Source organism: Carcharodon carcharias, chromosome 20, assembly GCF_017639515.1.
Source record: "Carcharodon carcharias isolate sCarCar2 chromosome 20, sCarCar2.pri, whole genome shotgun sequence".
Classification (NCBI taxonomy): domain Eukaryota; kingdom Metazoa; phylum Chordata; class Chondrichthyes; order Lamniformes; family Lamnidae; genus Carcharodon; species Carcharodon carcharias.
This window is the reverse complement of record NC_054486.1, coordinates 32,883,019-32,910,387: the sequence shown is the minus strand read 5'-3', so window position 1 is coordinate 32,910,387 and position 27,369 is coordinate 32,883,019. Positions and strand designations below refer to the sequence as shown.

The following is a 27,369-nucleotide window of genomic DNA, read 5'->3' as shown; positions in this document are numbered from 1 at the left end:
ATGATTTGACCTTTGCTTCCACTTAAACACATAAAATCACCATGACTTATTAGAAAGCCTGTACTTAAAAAAAAAACCACAGGCAAAACCCCACATTTCTGCCCAAACCTTCCTCAGTTCAAACCCAAATCTTCCCCAGGATTTGGTTGTTACCCTTAAATTACTTTAAAAACCTCAGCCCCAATACCCCTCACATTTGGGTGATAACTTACAAGCCCCCATGCAGTTGGTCCTTCTGGTATGAATTGTAGGTCCACAAGCCAAGGTGACCATTCCTGACCATCCCCCTTGACTGCAGTGACAAACCCTTTGATCATGTCCTTTTTATGATTCTTATCAGAATATCATAAACACATTTTTTTTGAAAACATAGTGTTGGATGGTCAGTGCTTAGCACCTTTCAATCTTTTTAGTCTGTCGCATGTCCTGGTACAGACACTCACTCAATGCTGATGTTATTTCCATCACTGGAATCAATGGACTGCACCAGGTGAGATGTCTCTGCATCCAAAGGTGATGGGCATGCCAATGTTTTTCCACTTTTCTTGATAGGAGTGAATGTTGCTATGTAATGGCCATCGTTTGAGGTCATTATGCTATTGGATTTCCTGTTTTCTTAATTGGATTTTGTGATGACAGCTGTCCTGTACCATTGTATATGATGCAGTCCCTTAACTACATCAGGCAGAAGCAGTTACCTTGTACCATTCCAGTCTCTTAATTGTCAGTTCTTGTTGTGATGTTGGAATGTTTGAAATTAGCCCCTTACAGTATAGTCTGCCTCTGTGTGTCTTGTGTTGAGGTTTGGCTTTTATTTATGGTACTTGTGTGCCTGGTTTCTGGGGTTTTTCATATTTTGTAAAGTCCAGTAGAGCGGATTCTGATCTCACAAAGGTAGATAAAATTCTTTCCTTTAAAAAGTGGTAAACGTTGGATTCTATTGCCTGGTATTTTGCTCTCATTAATATCCTCAGAGCAGAGGGTGGAGCTGGATGTTGGGCTGGGGGTTGAAATACTAGCAAGGTGCTACCGTGAGCCAATAGCTTTTTCTTGTTGTTTAACATTTCCTCATCTTTATCTTGGAAGAACATTGCCTTTCTTGCGGGTTTGTCTATGTCCATCTAATGATGGAACTGAAGCCAATCACCATGACTAATCGACCAAATGTTTTTAAATTGAAAATTGCAGAAATTGAAACTGGTTTTGGGTCTTCATATCTGTGAATCTGGCAAATAAGGAAGTGTGCAATATAATCTTAATATATCTCAATGCTGATGGTGTGAGCAATTTAAGTATGCATGAATTGTGCCAAGCCATCTGCAACCTGTGTATTATATTGAGTTATTAGCAGATGACTCTCTTTTGTAACATTGCTAGCTCAGTGTTTACCACATTTAGGGAACTCTCAAGCAGGCATTTATTGCAGAAATCTCCTCCTCCCCAATTGCTCAATTCCTTGGTCATCATTTGAACTTCTTTCGCTATATTTAGACTTCCTTTGATATCTTTCGTCTGAAGAATGGAAACAGTAGTGATAAATGGTTGTTTTTCAGATTGGAGGAAGGTTTGTAGTGGAGTTCCCCAGGGGTCAGTGTTGTGACCCTTGCTTTTCCTGATATATACTAATGACCCAGACAGTGGCATGCAGGGCATGATTTCAAAATTTGTAGATGATACGAAGATTTGAAATGTTGTCCACTGTAATGGGGATAGTCTTGAACTTCAAAAAGACATAGACATGTTGGTGGATTGGGTAGACAAGTGGTAGATGAAGTTCAATGCAGAGAAGTGCGAGGTAATTCATTTTAGCAGGAAAAACATGGTGAGACAATATAAAATAGAAAGCGAGCCTCTAAAGGAGGCACAGGAGCAGAGGGACCTCAGTGTATATGTACATAGGTCATTGAAGATGGCAGGGCATGTTGAGAGAGCAGTTAATAAAGCATATAGTATCTTAGGTTTTAAAAATAGGGGCATTGAGTACAAGAGTAAGAAGGTCATGTTGAACTTGTATAAGATACCAGTTAGGCCTCATCGGAGTACTGTGTCCAGTTCTGAGCGCATACTTGAGGAAGGATGTGAAGGCATTGCAGAGAGTCCAGAGGAAATTCAAAAGAATGATTCCAGGGATAAAAAACTGTAGCTACGAGGATCGATTGGAGAGGTTGGGACTCTCTTCCTTGGAGAAAAGAAGATCAAGAGGAGACTTGATAGAGGTATTCAAGATCCTGAGGGGTATGGACAGGGTAAATAGTGAGAAACTGTTCCCATGCAAGAGAGCGTCAAGAATTAGAGGACGCAGATTCAAAATAATTGGCAAAAGGAGTAATTGTCTTGTGAGGAAAGCATTTTTCACGCAGAGGGTGGTTGGAGTTCTGGAACAAACTTCCTGAGATGGTGGTGGTCAATGTATTCGAAAGGGAATTGGATTGCTAGCTGAAGAGAGAGAATGTGCAAGGTTATGGGGGTACAGCAGGGGTGTGGGACCAGGCGGAATGCTCTGAGAACCAGTGCTGACTTATTGGGCAGAATGGCCTCCTTCTGCATTGTAAAAATACTGTGATACTATTGCTAAGTTGTGAGATTTCTTCCCAATTTGGCCAGAAGAAAATTCCTATGCAGATCAACAGAGCCAGCCTTCACATTCCTGCTTGCTGTTTTTGAAGAGGTGCAAAGGGAATAAGTGACAGCCTGGACCTGTGGCAGTAGTATGGTGTGGTGAGAAATGGTGTCCTCTCCTACTCACCACCCTAAATCTGCAATGATTGTGTGGTCTTTCTTATTTGGGTCACCCACTAACACTGAAGGTGCTTCAAATATTCTAGTGACAGTGTGTCCACTCCCACTGTTCATAGTTTGTAACAAAATTCTAAATGTTTTCATAGTGAGCTTTCACTGAGTGTTATCCCATTATCATCATCTATCTTCTATAAATAAAAGTTTTTCATAGTTGGCTCATTTGTTGTTGTACATTCACAAATCTGCTCAATTGCCTTGAAACAATTTTCTCAATTAAACCTCCTTACCAAAATGAACAAGTATATGATGCTGGTTAAATCCTGGAATTTCCTTTGAGGAAAATAGTAGCTAATGGTATTTTTATCACTTTTCATATGCTGCAGCACAATGCCGCTGAGGCATTTTATTGTTTAATGCTTGACTGTAGTAAGATATCGGTTGGGTCTGCCAATTTCATTCTGTCCCTGTTAAAAGGCACAAAGTTGGATGTTATCCCATTGGAGCTGGAGTAAGCTCAGTTTTTAGTGGGCTGTACAGATGATAGAAATAGGTAGTTTTGTTTTGTGGGGAGTGGGGGGAGGTGGGAGTGAGGAGGATGGTTGAGCAAAAAACTAAAGTCCTTCTTCCTGAATATCCATGCATCTGGTTGCCTTGAATACCTTCATATCGCATCTATGACTTCCACTGGTATTGGTGGCATGTCTTTACCTTCTGAACTTTTATCTTGTGCTTGAGTTCTCCCTCAGTGCCTTTGTTTCTTTCCCTCTTGATCTGTCTGTTTGCTTCTCTCCTGAGCCACTCTTTCCTGCCACAATTGGGCTTTGTCTGGGTGAGTATTTTTGCTGTGTAACACAAGATTCAAGAATTTGTCGGTGCAGGTTTGGTACTATTTGTGTAAAGAGCAGGATATTATGTATTGTAGTGTATTGGCTCAACTCTGCCTCTTGTATGAAAAATACTGATATTTATTAAGTAAGGCTTAACATCATGGGTCATTTTTTTCAAGTAGTGTTAAGGAATTCTTCTGTAACTGAAAAATCCAGTGGTCAGAGTTCTTACAGAGATTGTATTGCTTTAAGATTGCTTAGTGTAATAAATAAATGGTTCTGTTTGACTAACATAGAATTTATTGCAGGACACTAGCAAATTGAACAATAACTTTTATGCTTGTTTTCCATAAGCAATTTTTTTCCTTCCTCTGTTGTAATTAATTATCGGACAGCTTGCTGGCTTCTCACCACTTTGCAAGCTGCCAAGACGTTATTTTTACATGGCTAATATATTCCCGTAACATGGCACACTTTTATTTAGTATAAAAATAGAATATTCTGGAAAACCCAGTAGGTCTGGTAGCAAGTGTGGAGAGAGAAACAGAGTTAACATTTTGAATCCATATGACTTCTTCAGAGCTAAAGAGAAGGAGAAATATGATGGATTTATACTGTTTAAGAGGGGGTGGAGCAAAATAGGAGGTCAGGGATAGTTGGGAGCTCAGGAGAGATTGGCAAAGATGTCATGGACACAAGACAAAGGGAGTGTTAATGGTAGTGTTAAAGCCTAAAGAAGGTGCTGATTGTGGGATAAAGGTGAGATAGCAGAACGAGGGTCAGCGCTCTGTGAAAGCGCAACATAGAAATGAGTGACAGGTGGCCCTGTGGGTTGGGTGTTGGGAAAAAGGATTTTTTAATTTTAAATTATTTTATTTAAGGTAGCTGAGGAATTCATATTAACATTCAAAAATAAATGACCATTCAGATGTGGTGCAATCATGCAGAGTCAAAAATCCAGTTGTCAAATCAGGAAAAACTGGGCAATTCCACGCTGACTTTTAAAAGCAATTGAGTAAAGCTCCTGAAGAAACTGGTAGTCAATGTCTCCTCATAGTTATGTCTAGCTTGGATCTTACCTTGTACAACTAGAAATGCCCTCTTCATTCCAGATTCTGTTACATTCCTCTTCAAAATATTGCAGCTAATCTATACTCACCACAAGTTCAGGAGCCCTGTTCAAAATGATGCTCTTTAGCAAAATGGTATCTCTTTGTCTATGTACTTTACAATATGCCTATAACAGGTCATTGTCTAGATTTACACAGAGCTGTCTTGTATTCCAGGATTTTTTTGGATGAGGTTAATACTGGAAAGGCTCAAAGCTTATTTGCAGGGCTGGACAAGGAGATCACGGAGCAAAGTCACACTCGTGCTCAAAATATATGTGTAAACTCTCAGAACACTCAACTTAATCTTAAAGGGATGTTATTCCTTACATATGTCTGCGTTTCCAAGCTATGCATGAAAATCACCATAACCACCATAACGAGGAAAGTTTGGGATTTTACTCCCACTTTTTAAAATTCTGTACATTGGATGATTTCAATGAACCAGATTTTACAGGAGTGGGCATCTCTGTGTGTCCTTTCAGGCTTGTTTGTGTATGTTTAGGTTCTTAACATCGTTTTGACCACAAATTTGCTGAAAGTACAAGTTGATAACAGCATGGTGAGGACAACAGAGAATCTTGACCTTGGTAAACAATTGGAAAAACAGTGTATGTCCTCAAACAATGAGATAAAAAGATTGAGAAATAAACAACAAGGACTGGGAAGGATGGTGAATTAAAGGATCAGTGCCCAATCAAGTACAGAAAGATAATAGAGAGAATAGATATAGAGAGAAATAGAAACAAAAGAAAAGTAGTGATCATTTAAAGTTTGACATTGTTAATATTTGCAGCGATTCAATTTGAAGGGATGAAACTCAGCATTTTTAATTGTTCAATTTCTGGGTGAGAGCCATTGAATGGCAGTCATTATCAAGTATAACATCATTAAAAAAGCCCTTGCATTGTTAAGTAGTAGATTGAGTTTAATGGACAAGTAATATACAATGTCATGAAAATCATGATAACATTCAATACCATTTTGCAAAGCCAATGACAGTGGTACAAATTGACAGGCAGCTTGTGATGATTCACAATTCACAGGTTATCTTTTCCTCGCCACAAGTTGCAAGCTGACTTGTGCACTAACAGGGAAGTTTTACATATATTTATTCTTTCAGCAAATTCTGAAACAATGTTTAATGTACTCAGTATTCATTTTTGCCAAGTAAGATAGGGCATACAGCTTATGAATTTGAAATCCCTTATTTAATGACAATTTGTTTGTCTTCAAGTGGAATTATTCAGACCTGGTAGCATAACAAATACTGTAGCTGCAGGAGGCAAAAATAATTGAATCTCGATGTCCTGGATACAGTAATCTAATGGTATTCTTTAATCTCATCTTCTGGTATTCAAAACCATTCATCGATTCCTAACAGTAATTTTGAATTGCTGATTAGCATTTGATTCTCTGATTCGATGGGATCCTGTGCAGGCAGAAGCTGCTGCCTCAGCAGGAGAAATTTTGTGTCATTATCTGAACCTCCATTTTGCGAATTTTGTTTTGTTTCATTTTCTTGCTTGTCTGAGTAAACATCAACAGGAAATGCTACTCCATTATGAAACAAAGCCAAAATACTGTGGATGCTGGGAATTTGAAATAGTAGAAAATGCTGGAAACATTCGGCTGATCAGGTAGCACCTGTAGAGTGTTAGGAACAATGTATAGCTTTAAATTTAATTCATATTTTGTATTTGGGTGTTAAGGAAGGTGAAATCTGGTTTTAGTTTCATTTAAAGGTTTTTGTGAACTGGGTGATGGGAACCCTGGAGCCCTGTTTGTATATAATGAGGTTTTACAACGCTTGAAGTGAAGAGATGGGTTACCAAGGAGTTAGTAGTTTAGTGAAGTTAATAAAAACAAAGTAGAAAAAACAATGCTGTTGCCTAGCATTGGGAGTCCTGAGGTGCACAGAGAGACATAGAAACACAGCAGGGCAGTCAATTAGTGTGTGTATATAAGAGAGTGCAGGCAGAAGACCTAATCTCTCAAAATAAATCCTGCAAGCCTGCTGGGGAACTGAGTTTAGGAAACTCATGTTTGCTCTGAAGTTGAAGTAATAGGGAGTTTAGATTGCAGTTTTTGGGTGTCTCAGGAAGAGATACCAACTGAAGACAAGTATCTAGTGAATGTCCGATGGAAGAAAGCTATTTGATACTGAGCTAATTTGAGCAAGAAACCTTGGTGTTGAGATGGTGGTAAATCTTCACTGGAGTTTTGTATCTGTAAGGGTTGCTGGGATAAAAGGAATAGTGAGTTTAAATCATTTTCTGGTATCTGTATTGAAATCTTTCCAATTTTTTTTGTCTAGTATAATATAGTTCATTTTCTCTTGTTTAATAAATGTTTTATTCTTTGTGTTAATAGTATACCGGTAGATGCTTGTGAATATGTTCAGTAACTGACCTCCATGGTTTCTTTAAAAAAAAACGTTAGGATCTACCAAGCAATGTTTCACTCAGGGACCTGACTTGTCCAGCATTAATATCAGCTGGAATCATAACAAGAGGAAGAAAAACAGTAAAACGGGTCAATAACTTTTTCATAAGCTGCCTCATATGTTGTGGCTGTGTCCTGGGCTAATGTGCAGTTACTTATGTTTTTCTCTGAGTGATGTGTTCTCATTGAGCACTGATCTTGCAACTTAGAATGACTGGCCTTTGGAACTTACTTATTTCAAAATGGCCTCAGCAGACTCCCACCTTAGTTTTCTGTTCTACTTTGCCATTGTTTGATGTGTATGTGAAGGGTAACTTGGGAACAAAGTCGCATGATTTACTATAAATATGGTCTTTCCTCATTCTTATTTCAATCTTTTTTTAAGATCTCAAGATTACTATTTATGTGTTAAATTACCTATATGAAGTTTGTTTCTTTGCCCCCTTTCAAAAAAAGCTGTTTTACGATTCTAAATAATCATTAGTCGTTGTGCACTTCACGTTCAGAAGGTATAGAGACAGTTTCTATGTGACCGTCCCCATTCCATTCCAAAATCTATCTTTCTGTCCTTGCAGATTTAACAGTTAACCATCTAGCATCTTTGTGTCATGCCCAGCCCAGTAAAGACAGGTCCTGTTCATAATTTTTAAAACAAACTTTACTCAATATGGCATCTTCTAGAACTGACTTTTTTCTTCTCTTATAAAATGGAAAATAAAATGCTGCAAAAGATGGCCGCTGAGGGTCATCTGATTTGGCCTGCAGATTCAAAACTGCCCACTGTCTGAAAAAGACACATTGCAGCCTAGAGATGTCACCACCCATCTCATGAAATCATCCAAAAGTTGTTTCCTGACTTGAATGGGTCATTCTACAACCAAGATGGTGATTGTCTCAAACCCCCAGTGTAAATGTCTGCAAACAATGACCCAGGTTCTGGCTATTCAACTTAAGCTCAACACCATATTTGGCAGGGAAATGTGTGAAGCCACATGGTAAGGCAGCCATGTTGTTCTCCCTATTTAATCTTTAAGTACTGCACACAACTGCATGCAATAAGAAGAGAAACAGCAGCAGCAGAAAGGGCAGCAACACCTTTGCCTTAAGAACTGGAAACTATAATATGGTAAGGTCTCCAAGCCTGGTCCTTTTTTAAGCCCACCAATATAGCAAACCAACCTCCTGGTAAGGAGACTACAAGTAAGTAACTTTGATCTGCAGGAAGCCCATCTGTTGGAGAGAATCCAGCAACAACTCTGGTATATGACTTAGGCTAATAAATTCACCTAACTTCACTTCAGGAATGAAAATCCTCTTTATTTAAACCCACAGAAAGCTTGCTGCTGGGTTTCAAATTATCCACACACTCGGGTTAAGAAACACGCTTGTCTTTCTTTTCAAAAAACAAACTGATTACAGACAGTAGGGAAGGAAACAGGGGTTTCAGTAGTTCTGTCTAACCCTGTCAACTTGGACTTGCTTTCCTCAGTTGAGAAGTCCATTTGACGTACATATGGTGAATGTTCTCAAAGCCCTTCAGATGAACAGAATTCAGGAACCACTAGAAGGGCCTAAATTTTATTCCCTCTTAGTTTCTTTTGAAGAAAAAATACATTTGATGTAAATACCCATCCGTTCAATAACAGAATTACCTATGAAAGATGTAATGGGGAAATGTATTTTGGGTTCAGAATCCAATGTTTTCAGCTTTTGTTCATAACCACTGGCTACTTTTCACACTTAACAGTTTACCCTGGGGTCTAACAAATGATATGGGCTGCTGTTTGTAGCACAGAGCTTTGAATCAGTGCATTATACTGGTTGGGTTAGATCTTTACTATCATATTGGCCAATTCTGAGAAGGATGTTGAAGCCTTGGAGAATGTGCAGCAGAGCTTTACCAGGACAGTACCAGGGATGAGGAACTTCAGTTATGTGGGGAGTCTAGAACAGCTGACATTGTCCTCCTTGGAGCACAGCAGGTTGAAGGCAGATTTGATAGAGAAGATCAGAATTATGAAGGATTTGCTATAATAGATGGGGAGAAACTGTTTCCACTGGCAAGGCAGTTGATAACCAAGAAACATGGATTTAAAATAATTGACAAAAGAACCAGGGGGGAGAAGGTGAGAATTTTTTTTACACAGCAAGTTATGATGACCTGGAATGCACTGCTTGAGAGGTGGCAGCAGGCTCAGTAGTAACTTTGAAAAGGCAATCAGGTTTATATTTGAAAATAAAAAAAATTGGAGGGCTATGGGAAAAGAAGAATGGAGCGGGACTAATTGGATATGCCTTTTAAAGAACCAGCAATGGCATGATGGGCTGAATAGTCTCCTTCAGGGCTGGAAAATTGAAATTTACAATTAGTAAAGAGAAACACTGCTAAGTGGATATGATTTTGCCAAGCTATTTTTTCATTTAACCATTCTATTCTTTTGAGTGCAGAAGTTGCTACCACTAAGAGTGGTAGGAGCAAATGACATAGATGCATTTAAAGGGAAACAAGATAAACACATGAGGGAAAAGGGAATAGAATTGATGGTGTTAGGTAATGAATGAAGGGTGGGAGGCAGATAGTATGGAGCATAAACATTGGCCTGGATCTATTGAGTTGAATTATCTATATGTGCTGGGAATACCAAGTAATGTAACTTTGTGCAAGAAGCTATGTGAAGCAAATCGCCAGAGAAGCCCATTTGCCACACAGCATCATACAAAGAAGTGCCAAATATGCTTCGGCCATCCCATAAAGTGGCTTTGAAGACATTGAATAGTTGGATTATGGGGCAACCAGATGATCTTTATATTGCAGCACTGTCCTTGGCTATATGTTAAGCTGTATATTCCAGATAACTTTGGGTCTTCCCTGACTTTTAAGGAATCTAAAATTCATCAGATTAGGTTTCAGATCTAGTTATGAGATAGCCTACAGCAAATATTTTTTGTAGTAGAAGGGGCTAAGAAATGAGGTTGTGTTTTTGGTTCTTTCTAATGTAAGATTATGCTCTACTCCTTTTTGACATGATGGGCAATTGCTAGACCTGTCCTGGAGAGGACAACATGATATGGTGCAATTTTATAAAACTGTGTTTTCTTAAAATGCCATTGTTTAAAATGTAGCCCCAGTTCCTGTCAGTAGAATGGCACCTCTGTTTTATCCTTGTTTATACAGATTGGTAATTGGAGAATGGTCGGCTTATGCATCTTGGATATAGCTGTCTGCTTCATTACACACTATTTTGGGACTGAAATGAGCATGTGTGATGATGAATTTGTTGTAGCCTTCTTCAGTCGAAGAAACTGAGGGTGTGATCAATACAAGACCCTATATAGAGCTAACTTGGGGAGACTCTCAGGGGACTCTTCCTGGCAACTTGATTGCCAGGAAGGCAAGGTATTAATGCTAGTCCTGAGGGTTTTAAAATATATATATATTTTGGGATTTCTCTACCAAGCTGTTTGATGTTTATCCTAGGTGAAAGAAATATTTAACTAATCTTCTGTCTGCATTTTCTTTAGGTTATGACTTTTCAGAGGTTTTGCGATGGTTTGCTGAAAGAGTTGATCGTATCATCCTATTGTTTGATGCTCACAAGTTGGATATATCTGATGAGTTTTCTGAGGCTATCAAGGCACTAAAAGGGCAAGATGACAAAATTAGAGTTGTCTTGAACAAGGCAGACCAAGTTGACACACAGCAACTGATGAGGGTGTATGGTGCATTGATGTGGTCCCTCGGCAAAGTGATTGACACCCCAGAGGTTGTACGTGTCTACATAGGCTCCTTCTGGTCCAAACCCCTCCAGATTACAGAGAATCGGAAACTTTTTGAGTTGGAAACAGAAGACCTCTTCAGGGATATCAAGGGTTTACCTCGGAATGCTGCACTGCGCAAACTCAATGACCTCATCAAACGAGCCAGGCTTGCAAAGGTAGGCATTTAAATGATCCTTCAATCTAGCTCATTACAACATGGTAATGGATCATTTAAAAGTGGTATTGTCAGTCCTCTACAGCAAAAGCAAAATACTACACATGATTGGAATCTGAAACAAATTTAGAATTCTGAGAACACCTGTGTGGAGAGAAACAGAGTGAAATTTTAGAGAGAAGTGTGTTGAGTGTTTTTATTGTCAGTTGTTTAGATAGCTTTTATTTGTGTGCGTTCCTAGAAGGCATGAAATGTTGGATTCAACATTGTTTTAGGAAGAGTTTAAGCTAGGTGTTGCACTGTAAAATCCCAAAATGTATGCATTCTCATTCCCTCCTGCTATTTAGATTTCATTGTTTGTTGCTTTTTAGAAGCAGCCTAACTCTCCCAGCTGAAGATAGGAATTTTCAAATCCATTGGATCCTGAAGAGAAGTACCTGTAAACTTAGTATCTTCTGCCCTTGTCAGATTTTCAATGTTTAGAATTTGTGGGTTACACAATTTAGAGTACCCTATAGGTAGCCTCTTCTAAAGCAGTCCCTCGGGATCAAGGATGACTTGCTTCCATTTAGGTTCGATGGGTTCTGATGTGGCTGATAAGTCCAGTGTGCATTTTGCAGACTCTGCCACATGTGGGGCAGGTGGTGTTAGAAGGATTGGGTAGATGGGTTGTTTGGAGCTTTGTTGCACGCCTTCCAACGTCTTGACTTCGCCTCTGCATGTTCCCGACAAGGTCTCTCGTTGTGTTCGGTACCTTCCCAGATGAGCCGCCTTCATTTTGCTCCCCCACAAGCTAGGGATTCCCATGACTCGGTTGGGATATTTGACATCTTCAGGGGGATCCTTTGAGAACATTCCTTAAGCGTTTCTGCAATTGTCCTGGGAGTCTCCTGCTGTGGGCGAGTTTCCAATAGAGCAGTTGATTTGGGAGTCTAATGAATGACATGTCCCACCCAGCGAAACTGGTTTTAAGTGATTAGAGCTTTGATGCTGGATATGTTGGCTTAGGAGAGGACATTGTTGCTGGTCTGCCTTTCTTGCTACTGGATTTGGAGGATCTTGCGAAGACACTGCTAGTGGTTCTTCAGTGCTTTGAGGTGCCTATTGGCTGTCCAAGTCTTGAAGCATATAGGGGTGCAGGAATCACTGCTGTCTGGTAAACCTGACAGATCCTGGTCCTCAAATATTCTTTTCCTGTAGGCAACAGACTTGGAATATACAAATAGCAGATGGGAATATCCTTAAATGAGAAAGTGCTGAGAGGGGTAGATGAACTAAGATTTAGGGGCCCAAGTACACAAGCTATTAAAGCTAGCTTCCAAATATAAAAGTGATCAAAGTGGCAATGGGATAGAATGTGTAGAAGTTAAAAGCTTGGAGGTTTTCCTTCAGTGTTATAGAACCCTGGTCTGATTGTATATTTTTAGAGGGAATTATGGAACAGAGACACCTGGGGGTGCTTGTGCACAAATCTTTGAAGATAGCAGATCAGGTTAACAAAGCAGTTAATACAATTATATAGGATCTTGGACTTTATAAATAGAGGCAAAGAGTACAAAAGCCAGGCAGTTATGTTGAACCTATATAAAACACTAATTCAGCCACAGCCGGAGTACTGTGCCCAATTCTGGGTGCTGTACATTAGGAAGGATATGAAGGCTTTGTAGAGGGTATAGAAAAAATTTACCAGAACCAAGGATGAGAGATTACATTTATGTCAGTAAAGCAGCACCAACTTCTCCAGTCTTAGTGCAGAATAGGATAAGGGGCTGTTTGATAGAGGTGTTTAAAATGATGACAAGTAAAGAAAGAGAAACTACTTTCATGTTTGAAGAGCTGATAAACAGAAGATCAGATTTAAGGTGATTGACAAATGAACCAGGGTGATGTGAGAAAAAATTTTTTTGTGAAATGCGTAGTTCGATTTGGATACAATGCCTGTTATCAATCCAAAGGGACCTTCAAAAGGAATTGGATAAATACTTGAATGATTTTTAAAAAATGCAAGATTATGGGGAAAGAGAGAGAGTAAAATAACTGGATTTTTCAAAAGAACTGGTATAGAAATGTCGAATGGCCTCCTTTTGTGTTGCACTGTTCTATGATAGTGTGTTCAGTTTTGATTGGATGGATTGGTCTTGGAAAAAGGCCAGCAATGATTCACCAGGATGGTGCCTGGGATAAAAGGAGTCTTTTGTGATAGAACCCCGGATAAAGTTGGATTACATCTTTGTGTCAGTCATGGGGTTAGCAGGTGATTTGACTTGAGGTGTTTGAAATAATGAAGTCTTTAACAAGATATATAGGAATGACTATTCCTTTTGCAAAATAATTCAAACAGGAAATTCAGACGAAACATTTTGAAGTAAATTCGGGAGGCACCTCTCCAAAAGTTTGTGTGAATGTGTTCTCGAAGGCCATAGATGCTTTCTACTGTGGTGCCAATAATATAAATAAATACTTGGAAAGGAAGAGCTTCAATGGATGTGAAAAATGGTGAGGGACTGGGAATAGATGGAGCTGCTAAGGCCAAAAAGATGAAGAATAACTCGGGTCAAATGCTGCCTCATTTTACTTTGAAGTTATGAAGAGTGATATTGGGTACTGATATAGGGATGTTGAGTTCAGATATTTCCCTTTATAACAGTTAGGATTATTTAACTGTTGTATTGTTCTCCTTGTTAATGCCAGAATTCCAGCTGTCACCCTAAACTCCTGGAGGATGAAGATAGGGGAAATTTCTCAGTCAAGTGAATTTTATGTACACACTTGATGTCAACATTTCATCAAAGCAAAATTGAACCTGAGAATGCTTGCTTAGTATAGGGCCTGCCATATCTCAGAACTATATCTCCTACATAACTTCTGAGCAAAAGAATGCCAAAAGTAGAACTGATCCTGAAACCAGGTTACCATGGCATTCACCACATCAGTGTTGCATTTCAATTCAGTGTAATTCAATGGAGTTGTGCATTTTGCCTTGATTTTTTGTCTGTTGAACACTAACTGAAGCACTGCAGGAGTGAACATCATGCTAGCATAGTATTGTTTACCTCAGCTGAGAGGAGCACTGTGTTATGGACTTGAACCTCACTCGGGGTTAGCCTCATTCATGAAATGATCCCAGGTGGAATGGACTGTTGAGATGTATAAGGTTGATTTGATAATTCCAATTGTCGCCATTGCTGCAAATCCATTTGGCAAGTGCAGCTCCAAAGCAAATTGCTATTTAATAGGAGTAACACTGTCTCAAATATATATGTTGCATATAATTAGTATCATTCTCTTAGATTTACTATAGCATGTAACAGTCCAACAGAAACAGCACACATGAAATGCTGCCCTTGATATAACCTAAGCTGAAGGGTGTGTTATATTTATATAACTTGTATCCTGAGGATGTGCTCTGCAGTCATGCTGGAAACTTTTGAACATCTTAAACTACAAGGTCACGTACAAACAGTAATTTACTGTCACATTTCCAGTGACTAGTAGATGGAGGTTTTTTAATTCATTGTTTTTCTGAAGTGATAAAATGTACGAACATGAGTCATTTATACATTGGCTTCAGGAATGTACTTTGTGTTCCAGTATTCAGTTGGCTTGAACAGCAATGGTGCTGAATTTGCTTTGGAAATAAGAGCCTTGAACTCGCAACTATTTGCATAGTGTCCTATTTGAAATTTCCCACTTTTATCCTGCTAATTGCATGGAAAATGTTTTCTTTCTGCAACACAAACTATCATGTTATGAAACATTTCAATTCTGTTCAGGATTTCTTGGAATAAGCCTGTACTGATGAATTCTGTGGGGTTTATCTAATTACTTTTTCTGTCAGCTTACACTGTAGTCTTCATGTTGTTTATGGCTGACAATGAATGTTAATTTGGGTTTAATATCTTCTGAAGTTTACTCCTAACTTACAGTGTGCACCCACATCTGTGCTCTGTATTGACTTTGGATCGTCCGGCTGAATCTGGCACCACAGCAGTCTCCTGGCCACAAACTTCATCCACTGTTCCTGAAAATTAAATGTTGCTATCTGTACTATATAATTTTACTGCACTGAAGATGATCATTTGGCCATTGTGTCTATACTGGTTCTATGCTTAAACATCCAAAATTAATCTTACTGTCCCGTACTTAGCCCACAGCTCTGTATGTTCCTCTGATTCAAATATTTACCCAATTTTTCCTTTCAAGATGTAATGGTTATCTATCTCGAGCAGGCCCTGCAGCAAAGCATTCCCTGCTCCAACAACCTGCTGTTGTCATGTTCTGAGAAAAGTCTCTATTTTCTTTTGTGCAATGTCCCTTTGAGACCAAAGTGGGCTGGGGAGTATTCTGACAGAGGGTTAATTGGTTTCGTAATTACAATCTCACTAGATTCTAAGAAATGCCCATGTGACCTGAGGTTGCCATGGGGAAGAATAGCTAAGACGCAAAGGGTAAATAGAAAGCTAGTTGCAGTGGGGTTGGATCAGCCTGTGTTTTCTGTTTGGCAGTAGAGAACACTAGAGTTTGTATAAAGAGGAAATAAGCAAGGTTCTCTCCAAATAGAACAGTTTTCTGTTTGGCAGACTTCGAACAGATGCTGGTGGTGAAACAGATCTCTGAAAATAGAGCAAAGACTATATTACTGTGTGTGTTATACAGCTGGAAAGAGCAGAGCTGAAAACAGGAAGGGCAATGGGCTATGAGTTGGACAAGACCCATTGCTGCAGTTTGTGTTGCCAGAACCCACCAGACAGTTTAAAGGAATCTGAGAAAGGAGTCTCTGGGGAATCTGTGCTATCAAAACTGTCATGACCCAAGTGTGGGAGAGTTTGTAGATATGCACCTTGTCACTGGTAACTGTGTCCAGGAATTTATTGGTGTATGCGACTCGAGGGGCAAAACAATTGAGTGGGAAGTGAGAGATCCTACACAGCTGAGGCCAAGTTGGAAAGACTGAAAGATTGCACATGGTGTCACATTTGTGCAGATGGTTTTGTGGGGATTCCTTTTTTAAAAGTTATTGGCCTCTACAAGGATCATAACGCTAAATATTTTCTTAATTTAGGCAAAGAATAGATACTCTTTCCTATACAACATTAGTTGGGGGGAAACCCTGAAAGAGGCAAGGACACAAAATATACTCTGATGGGAGACTTAAATTTGCAAGAGTGGCTTGGTGGTACCACCGCTGACTGTTGGCAAGGTCCTGAAGCTGATTGCTGCCAGCCTGTACCTGTGTCAGGTGGTGAAGACATTTTTAGGAAACACAAGTATCCTGCTTGACCTTGTGTCCTTGATTGCAATGGTAGAAGTTTCCACTGCAGTGTCCTTGTGAAATCGTATTATGTGTAGATGTGAAGAGAATATTTGTTTTCATTTGAAGAATCTAAAACATAAATATAAGATGCTGACTAATAAATCCAAGAGTGAAATGAGAAGAAATTTCTTAACTCAGAATGGTTAGAATGTGGAACTCGCCATGGGAAGTGCTTGAAGCAAACAGTTTAGACACTTTCAAAAGGAAATTAGATGAGTGCATGAGAGAAAAGGCAATAGAAAGAGATTCTGAAAGGCTGGGATGAGGTCGAAGGACTGGGAGGAGACTCGCATTGAGTATAAACACTAGCACAGACTAGTTAGGTTGAATAGCTTGTTTACTCTATTTAAGTAATGCAAATGTAAAATCTAACTGTATATAAATGTGTGCCTCCATGTATACATATGTACATGATCACCTCCATTCAGTCCCGATTCCGTAAATGTGAATCTGAGGGGAAGCACTCAGCTTCCACTTGTTTCCTCACAATGGCATGACTTAACTAAGCACGGGAGACAGGAGTGAACCAACAGCCACAGCCATTCTGTGCTTCACATTACAGCACGTTTTATCTCACGCAACTTTGCCTTTTCTGAGTATTGTATCTTTCACGTTCTCATGCTTTGGCTTCAGATCCTTTAATGGAGCTTTTTTGTCCAATCCTGAACTGCATTGCTGAAAGGGAGAAGTTGTTTCTTTACATATGGTACTGGGTTGGGTATAAGCATTAGATATAAGGAATCATGTGTTTCATGGAGAAATAATGTGCTTCAGCAAAGTTAACATCCCTGTGTGGAGTACAATGTCTTTTGCACACAAGCCTCAGTACATCAGTTACCTATAAATTTTGATGCTTTTCTAATGTGAAGGAAAATAAAACCCAATATTACAGCCATCCGCGTAAAGTGGCATATATCGGTTTTGCAATGAATCATAGAATCATAGAAAATTTACAACACCCAAGGCAGCCATTTGGCCCATCATGTCCGTGCTGCTTGAAGAGGTACCTAGACTAATCTCACTTTCCTGCATCTAGTCCATAGCCCTGCAGATCACAGCTTTTCAAGTAGACATCCAAGTACTTTTTAAATGTTTTCCCCCTGCATCTGTGTTCTCTCCTGATCGCTCTCCCAGTATGCCCTGTCTGACATTAAACCTCAGGAATATCCCCTCTTCATTTATTCCACATGTTCTCATATTGCTCAACTGATCCGTCTCCTCAGCTCCCTGCAGTAGCTTGCACCTATCTCTTCCTCGATCTTTTATATCATTTTCTCCCCAATGTCTTGACTTTCTCTTGGCCTTTGTGTTTCTGTATCTTTCTGCCTAATGTCTGTTGTGTGCTTGTCTGTGATGTTATGTCTCTATGCCTTTAATGCCCCATGAGCTGGAACAGCTGAAAATAAATTGGCTAAGTGGCCCGCAGGCTGAAAAAAAACAAAGGTCTCCCGGTGGTGCAGAATGGCCGCCTGGGGCCAAGAAAGTAGATGTGGTAGTGCAAATATTAAATGGTCTATAGGAGTACAGGAAATAAGGGCCACAATGAAATTGGCCCATAGGATGAGTGATACAGAAGAGTGGGGCCAGAATTGAAGGGAGACATATTTTTAAATATTGATAGCGTGTTGGGGACAAAGGTACAAAGTTCAGCAGGAACACTGGCACAGAATTTGAGAAACACCGACATTTAAAACTTGTAGGAAGTCTTGCAAACATTAAGCTTAGATGAGCAGGCCTCAGCAACTGGGATATAGGAGCAGGAGGCATTACAGCACCAGCTAGTGGCAGAAAATTCCTACTGTAGCTGTTCACACCTTGAGATGCTCCAGGCTTTACAGCCAATGAACTACAATTGACAATGTAGTCTTAGGCAGTTTCAGCTGTAACTGTCAACCATAGCCATTGCAAATGACAAATGAACACAAGTTTAGTTGGCAGCAGGTGTACATTCTCAGGAAGATCTTTAATGATCTCCTGTGACATTGCACATTGGAAATGAAAACCAAGATGAAGTGGGGTTATAGGGCGGTGGGATAGTTGGTTCAGGTCATGGAGGCGTAATTCATTCAGCATTTTAAAGTCATGTGTTTTGTTCTTACTGTTGCAAGTACAAATTTTGATAATTTTAATTATTTATTTACAGTCAAATAGAAAATCTTGAGTAATATACAAAGCAGAGAAAGAATCTTGGTTGGAATGGAGTTGTTTATTGTGAAGTAGGGGCTGAAGGGCTGGGAGAATCAAACTCCATTGGCAAGAGACGTGGTTCTGTGATAAATTTACATAGACAATTTCCATTGTAAATGGGGCAAGTTGTAATGTTAAAGTTTGACTCAAAAGGTTGACCAGAATATGAATGCAGGAAGTAAGATTTGTAGGCAGTAAGTGTGTATAGAGGTAAAACTTTCAACATACTATAAATGTATATTTTAAAAAATACACTGGATGTTTAATATTTTTTCTACCCATTACCTGTATGGCTTTCCAGGTTCATGCCTACATCATCAGTTACTTGAAGAAGGAGATGCCAGCAATGTTTGGGAAAGAACTAAAGAAAAAGGAGATGATAAGTAGACTTCCAGAGATATATTTCATCCTCCAACAGGAACACAATATTTCCGCTGGTGATTTTCCCAACGTAAAAAAGATGCAGGTACGGTGAAGTAAACAAGTGCATCCAATAAATTTTCCATTTGACAGGGAACAGTGCAATTTTTTTTATGGAAAGAGACGCTGGGAGTGTGAGAGAAGGAATTGACACTGTTAAATCTAGAATTAATTGATAGATTTATCACAATCAAATCTTGCTATTCTGTTTTTTCAAAAAAGTGAAAAATTATCACTGTTCCCTTGGCACACCATTTCAAAGTATTTGTGAGGTGAATGTTATGTTGGTAGCAAAATAGCAGGATAGAGAACGGGGGAACCAAAGTGTGTTTGTTCAGTTGGATATAACTTTGCTTTAGGTGCAAGTGCATGCAAGTTACAACATGGAAACAGGCCTTTCAGCTCAACCTATCTGTTTTGGTGTTTGTCCTCCACATAAATAAATAATCCTGATCATAATTGCCCTGTTCATAGATTCATTAATTCACTTTTCCTTCATTTGCCTATCCAATCCAATAATACATATTAACATGGTTTCTGCTTCAACCATTAAACCTGGAGGTGACTTCAATAGCCTCACAGCCCTCTGTATGAATGTGTTTCTCCTCACTGTTGTAAATCTATTTTCCATTTGATCTTGAATCTCTGGCCCTTCTATATAGACTTAACTACTCGAAACAGACTGCTTCTAACAACAATGCTCCATTTTTCCATAAATCTAAATACTTCAGTCAAATCACTGTAATCGGTTTTAACTTAGTGAGATAAAAAAAATTCTTAAATGTTTCTTCATCATAACCTCTTGGCTTTTATAGAATATAATCCAAGATTAAAACCTAGAATTCTGCAAGCAATTTTTTAAAAATAAATTTATTAACTTTATTTTTATTCTTTCATGAGATGTGAGCATTGCTGGCTAAGTCTGTATTTGTTGTTGATCCCTAATTGCCCTTGGGGAAGGTGCTGGTGAGCTGTCTTCTTAAACCACTGCAGGCCATGTGGTGTAGCTATACCCACAGTGCTGTTATGAAGGGAGTTCCAGGATTTTAACCTAGCAACAGCAAAGGAGCTGTAATGTAGTTCCAAGTCAGGATGGTGTGTGGCTTGGAGGTGAACTTGCAGGTGGTGGTGCTCCCATGCATTTGTTGTCCTTGCCCTTCTAGGTGGTAGAGGTCGTGGGTTTGGGATGTGTTGTTGAAGGAGCTTTAGTGTTGCTGCAGTATGCAATATATATTATACATGGCTGCTCTGTTCATCGGTGGTTGGGGAATGAATGTTTAAGATGGTGGATTGGGTACCAATCAAGTGGGCTGCATTGCCATGTATGGCCTTGAGCTTTTTGTGTTGCTGGAGCTGCACTCATTCCAGGCAATTGGAGAGTATCCCATCACAGTCCTGACATGTGCCTTGTTGATAGTGGACAGGCTTTGGGGAGTTAGGAGGTACGTTACTCACTGCAAAATTCCCAACCTCTGACCTACTTTTGTAGCCACAGTATTTGTATGGCTAGTCCAGTTTGGTTCCTGGTCACTAGTAACCCCAGGATGTTGATGGTTGAGGATTCACTGATGGGTAATGTAATTAAATGTCAAGGAGAAATGGTTAAATTCTCATTGCCCAGCATTTGTATGGTGCAAATGTTAATTGCCGCATATGAGCCAAAGCTTGAATGTTGTCCGGGTCTTGGTATATATGGACATGGGCTGCTTCAGTATTTGAGAAGTCGTGAATGGTTTTGAAGACTGCAATCAGTGAACATCCCATTTCTGACCTTATGATGGAGGAAGGGTCATTGATGAAGCAGCCAAAGAACCTGAGCTGATGTCTTCTCTTCTCCCCGTGCACCAAGGCAGATAGTGGAATTTGAATTCAAGTAATTGATAAATCTGCAATAAAAAGCTAGCCTGAATAATGGTGACTGTGAAATTACTGGATTATTCTAAAAACCCATCTGGTTTACTAATGCCCTTCAGGGGAAAAAAATCTGTATCTTTACCCACTCTGGCCTACATGTGATTCCAGAAGCACAGCAATGTGGTTGACTCTTAACTGCCCTCTGAAATGACCTAGCAAGCCATTCAGTTGTATTAAACCGTTACAGAAAAATTTTTTTTAAAAATGAGGGCAAACAGACTATCTGGCATCGACATAGGCACTGGAAATGACAAAAGCACACCCTACCCCATCAACCCTGCAGAGTCGTCCTCATTAACACCTGGGGACTTGTGCCAAAATTGGGAGAATTGTCCCACAGACTAATCAGGTAACAGCCTGACATGCTCTCAGAATTCTATCTTACAGCCCATGTCTGAGACTGCTCTATCACTGTCCTGTGCTACAAGCAGGACAGACCCTCCAGGAGTAGTGGCACAGTGGTATACAGTCAGGAAGACATGGCCCTGGGAGCCCTCAACATTGACTCAGGACTCCATGAAAGTCTCATGACATCAGGTCAAACGTGGGCAAGGAAAATTCCTGCTGAATACCGCCTACCACTCTCCCTCTGGCAAATTGAGTGTTTGTTTGAGTCCTGAAGACCATATCTGCCAGGCTGGATTTGTGACAGGTGGTGAGAAAACCAGCAAGAGGGGAAAAACTATTTGCCCTTGCCCATACTAATTTACCTGTTACTGATGCAATGTCCATGACAATCTTGGTAGGAGTGATCACTGCATAGTCCTTGCGGAGACAACTCCCATCTTCCAACTATGGATGCCCTCCATCATGTGTAACACTACCACTGTGCTAAATGGGATAGATTGAGAACAAATCTAACAGCTCAAAGCTGGGTATCCATAAAGCGCTGTGGGTCATCAGCAACAACAGATTTGTATTCAACCACAATCAAATCTCATGGCCTGGCATATCACTTTTTGTAATATCATGATCAAGACAGGAAATGCAGTGGATCAACCCTGCTTTAATGAGGAGTGCAGGAGCACATACCACGAGCAACATCAGGCGTACCAAAACATGCAGTGCCACTCTGGTGAAACTGCGACACAGGTCTAAATGCATGCTAAGCAGCAAAAGCAGCATGTAATAGATAGAGCTAAGCAATTCAACAATGATGGATCAGATCAAAGTTCTGGAGTCCTGCCATATCCAATTTTATATGGCGATGAACAATTAAACAAATGAGAGGAGGCGGCTCCTATGATGGGAGAACCTAGCACATGAGATAGGGCTGAATTGTCTATAACCACCAGCTAGAAGAACCCAGTGGATGATCCATCTTGGTGTCTTCCTGAGGCCCCCACCATCATAGATGCCAGCCTTCAACCAATTCGATTTACTTCATGATGAGAAATGGCTGAATGCAATGGATGCACCAATGGTTAATGGCCCTAGTAGCATCTTGCCAATAGTTCTGAAGACTTGTGCTCCAGAACTAAGCATACCCCTGAGCCAAGCTGTTCCACGACAACTATAATGTTGTCATCTGCCTGACAATTTAGAAAATTGCCCAAGTACATCCTGTCCATAAAAGCAGGACAAATCCAATTGACCCAATTACAACCTAATCTCATTCATGAGCAAAGTGATGTAAGGTGCCATTGACAATACTATAATGTGGCACTTACTCAGCAATAACCTGCTCGCTGATGCTTAGTTTGGGCTCCGCCAAGACCACTTGGCTCCAGATGTTATGCCCTTGGCCCAAACATGGAACTGGACCAGCCATTTAAATTCTGTGCCTATGTGAGCAGTTCACAGGCTGGGAATTCTGCATCAAGTAACATGTCTCCTGACTCCCCAAGCCTGCCCTCCATCTACAAGACACAAGTCAGGAGTGTGATGGAATACTCTCAATTGTCTGGATGAGTGCAGCTCTAACATCACTCTAAGCTCAACACCATCTAGGACAAAGCAGCCTGCTTGATCGGGACCCCATCCACCACCTTAAACATTCACTCCCTCCACCATCCAAACACTGGTTGCAGTGTGTACTCATCTACAAGATGCACTGTAGCAACTTGCCAAACCTCCTTTTGACAGCACCTAACAAACCTGCTACCCTTACCACCTAGAAAGAGCAGCAGGTACATGAGGACGCCACTATCTGCAGGTTCTCCTCCAAGTCTCTCACCATCCTGACTTGCAACTAATAAGACCATAAGATGTAGGAGCACAAGTAGGCCATTCGGCCCATCGAATCCACTCCGCCATTCAATGAGATCATGGCTGACCTGATAATCCTCAACTCCACTTTCCTGCCTTTCCTCCATAATCCTTGATTCCCTTACTGATTAAAAATCTGTCTATCTCAGCCTTGAATATATGTAACGGCCCAGCCTCTACAGCCCTCTGCGATAAAGAATTCCACAGATTCACTACTCTCTGGGAGAAGAAATTCCTTATTTCTGTCTTAAATGGGTGACCCCTTAATCTGAGATGATGCCCTCCGGTCCTAGACTCTCCCACAAGGGGAAACAACCTCTCAGCATCTACCCTGTCAAGCCCCCGAAGAATCTTGTGCTTCAATAAGGTTGCCTCATTCTTCTGAACGCCAATGAGTACAGGCCCAACCTACTCAACCTCTCCTCATAAGAAAATCCCTCCTTACACGGGATCAACCTAGTGAACCTACTCTGGACTGCCTCCAATGCCAGTATATCTTTCTTTAGATAAGGAGACCAAAATTGTTCACAGTATTCTAGGTGTGGTCTAACTAGTGCCTTGCATAGTTTTAGCAAGGCTTTCCTATTTTTATACTCCATTCCCTTTGAAATAAAGTCCAACATTCCATTTGCCTTGCCTATTACCTGCTGAACTTGTATGCTAGCCTTTTGGGATTCATGCACAAGGACTCCCAAACCCCTCTGTGCTGCAGCCTTCTGCAGTCTTTCTCTATTTAAATAATATTCAGCTCCTCTATTCTTCCCACCAAAGTGCATAACCTCACACTCTCCCACATTATATTCCATCTGCCAAGTTTTTGCCCACTCACTTAACCTGTCTGTATCCCACTCCTTGTGCCATCTTTGCCACTTGTCTTCCCACCTACTTTTGTGTCATCTGCAAACTTGGCAATAGTACATTCACTTCCCTCCTCTAAGTCATTAATATATATTGTAAATAATTGGCCCCAGCACTAATACTTGTGGCACTCGACTAGTTACAGATTGCCATCCTGAAAATGTTCCCTTTATCCTGACTCTGTCTTCTATTAATTAGCCAATCCTCTATCCATGCCAACATACTACACCAACATCATGGGCTCTTATCTTAAGGCGCTGCATATAAGGCTACTTATCGACGCCTTTTGGAAATCCAAATATAGCACATCTACTGGTTCCCCTTTATCTATCCTGCTTGTTACTTCCTCAAAGAATTCTAATTAATTTGTTAGGCATGATTTCCCCTTCATGAAGCCATGTGGACTCCGCTTGATTAGATTATGTGATTAGATTAAATGCTCTACTATTACATCCTTTATATTAGACTCCAATATTTTCCCAATGACAGATGTCAAGCTAACTGTTCTATAGTCTCCCTCCCATTTTGAATAAGAATGGTTACATTGACTGTTCTCCAATCCTCTGGGACTTTTTCAGAATCGAAAGATTCTTGGAAAATTACTACCAGTGCATCCACTACCTCTATAGCTACTTCCTTTAATATCCTGGGATGCAACCCATCAGATCCGGGGGAATTATTGGCCTTTAGCCCCATTAGTTTCCCTAGTACTTTTTCTCTCGTGATAGTTATTGTATTTATTTCCTCCCCCATCCCTCCCCTTCTGCCCCTTGATTATTTAGTATTTTTGGAATGCTGTCAGTATCTTCTACCGTGAAGACTGAAGCAAAATATTTATTCAACTCCTCGACCATTTCCTGGTTCCTCATTATTATTTCCTCAGCTTCATTCTCTAAGGAGCCTATGTTCACTTTTGCCTCTCTTCCTTTTTATACATTTAAATAAGCTCTTGCTGTCTGTTTTTATATTACTTGCTAAGCTACCTTCAAAGTTTAATTTTTCCCTTTTTTTTTGAGTCATCTTTTGTTGGTTTTTAAAACTTTCCCATTCCTCTGATTTACCACTAATCCCACATTGTATGTTTTTTCTTTCAGTTTAATACTATCCTTAACTTCTTTGGTTAACCATGGTTGACTTATCCTCTCCCTTGAACCCTTCTTCTTCACTGGGATATATCTTTGAGAGTCATGAACTATTATCTTAAATGTCTGCCAATGTTCATCAATCATCTTTTCTGCTAAACTGCTGTCCCAGTCCACTCCAGCCAACTATGCCCTTATTCCTTTGTAATTACCTTTTATTTAAGTTTAACTTGGTTTCCGACCCAAGTTTCTCATTCTCAAACTGAATGCAAAGTTCTACCATGTTATGGTCACTGTTTCCTAGAGAATCCTTTACTCTGAGATCATTTATTAAACCTGCCTCTTTACACACTACAAGATCCAAAATAACCTGACCCCTGGTTAGATTTACAACATATTGTTCTAAGAAACTGCCCCAAATACGCTCTCTGAATTCTTGCTCATGGCTACCTCTGCCAATTTGATTTTCCCAATCTATGTGAAGATTAAATTCATCCATGATTAATTTACAGCCTTTTTTTACATGCCCTCATTATGTCCTGATTTATTCTCTGTCCTACAGTATAGCTACTGTTAGGGGGCCTATAGACTACTCCCACCAGTGTCGTCTTCCCCTTGTTATTTCTTACCTCCACCCATATGGATTCTACATCATCCGATCCAGGAGCCTTTCTTGCTATTGTACTTATTCCATCTCGCACTAACAAAGCTACACCACCACCCTTTCCTTCCTGCCTGATCTTTCAAAAAGTCACATACCCCTGAATATTTATTTACCAGCTTTGATCTCCTTGTGATCATGTCTCCATAATGACTATAAGATCCGACTCATTAACCTCCATTTGTGCCGTTAATTCATTTATTTTGTTCCCAATACTACATGCATTGAAGTAAAGAGCCATTAATTTTGCCTTTTTACCATTTTTTTCTCCCTTTGACTCTATTTGCTGCTGTTATTCTATGTTCATGCACTCTGTCCCTTACTGTCTGGGTATCATTACCTAAATAGCTGCCCTGCAAGGCTGCCGTGTGCTGTTGTTTTGTAAGCCTACGTATCCCCTTTCCAGAACCCTATGCCAGTATGCCCTTGGAGGTTCTCCTTTTTAATTTAGTTCCTAACTGTTCAGATTCTTTTAGCAGAACCTCCTTTCTAGTCCTATCAATGTCGTTGGTACCAATGTGAACTATGTTGTCATTCCTTCACAGTCATTGGGTCAAAATCCTGGAACGCACTCCCTAACAGCGCTGTGGGTGTACCTACACCACATAGACTGCAACGGTTCAAGAACTCAGCTCACCACCACTCAAGGGCAATTAGGGATGGGCAATAAATACTAGCCTGGCCAACGGCACCCACATCCCATGAATTAATTAAAAAATGATAATCATGTCAGCCTATTTAACTGTGGAATCCTTTAACTGCTGCATTTCTAGCTGTGTTGCTAATTTCACCTCATTGACATATCTCTAGTTTGTTGGGGCAATTGATATTTATATGCTGGATCTGCCCAGAGTTATGTCCCCAGAGGAAGCTGGAACTTCAAATTTGAGTGTTAGTTGGATTTGGTTCTCCTTTTCTAACTTTTCTTTTGTCTTTCCACACTCCTTACATAAATAGGTAAATACTGCCAGTTGCCTTGTATGATTACACACACAAACTTTCGCTCCAGGAACACCTCTCTTCCTGATGTCAGATTTTATCCATCTGTGCCTCATTGAGAGTTTGAGTGGAACAATGAGTTGGAGACACATCACAGACATAATGCTCAACTCCGCCATCCTGCTGGAATGGCTTATCACTGTCCTTTCCTGTGCAGTCATTTGTAGCTCAAGTTGTTTGCTCTACTTTACAGTTGATATTATATCCAATTTAAATGGATTTTAAAGTCTTCATGGCCTCTATTCACCATAGTAATTCATTATTAAGTCATGCAAACTTTTTTCTTTTAAACTGACTGCCAACTTAAATCCCTTTTTAATTAAATACTTAACTCTGGTATCTTAGGCCTATGGATATTTAACTAAGTGACTCCATACAAATATTAACCATTTTTAGTATGCCACCAAACTCACTGGGCATTCTATGAAGCACTCTCAATTCTGTTTTAGCCCCATGCAGTACATCATCTGTACATCATGATGCACCTGGCAGCAGGGACCATTCCAGTCACATTGACCAATGTGTGCCATCACTGGAATGTGATCAGTCCTGTTTGGCAAAAATGTTCTATCAATGAAAAGAATTACACCACCTCTTTCAATAATGTAAATGTTCAAATTGTGAGGCAGAAACGACATACACGAAGATGCGAGCAGCTTGCACTTTACCCAT

The 27,369-nt window shown here is 40.0% G+C and overlaps 1 protein-coding gene across 1 annotated transcript in view; it reads left to right on the top strand.

Moving 5' to 3' along the window:
- The window catches only part of LOC121292252 (EH domain-containing protein 3-like), a 65,336-nt gene that overhangs the window by 25,381 nt on the left and 12,586 nt on the right, over positions 1 to 27,369 (top strand). The window contains exons 4-5 of the mRNA XM_041214022.1: positions 10,643 to 11,055; positions 18,857 to 19,021. Coding sequence (XP_041069956.1) covers positions 10,643 to 11,055; positions 18,857 to 19,021 — 578 coding nt within the window. The remainder of the gene's footprint in view (positions 1 to 10,642; positions 11,056 to 18,856; positions 19,022 to 27,369) is intronic.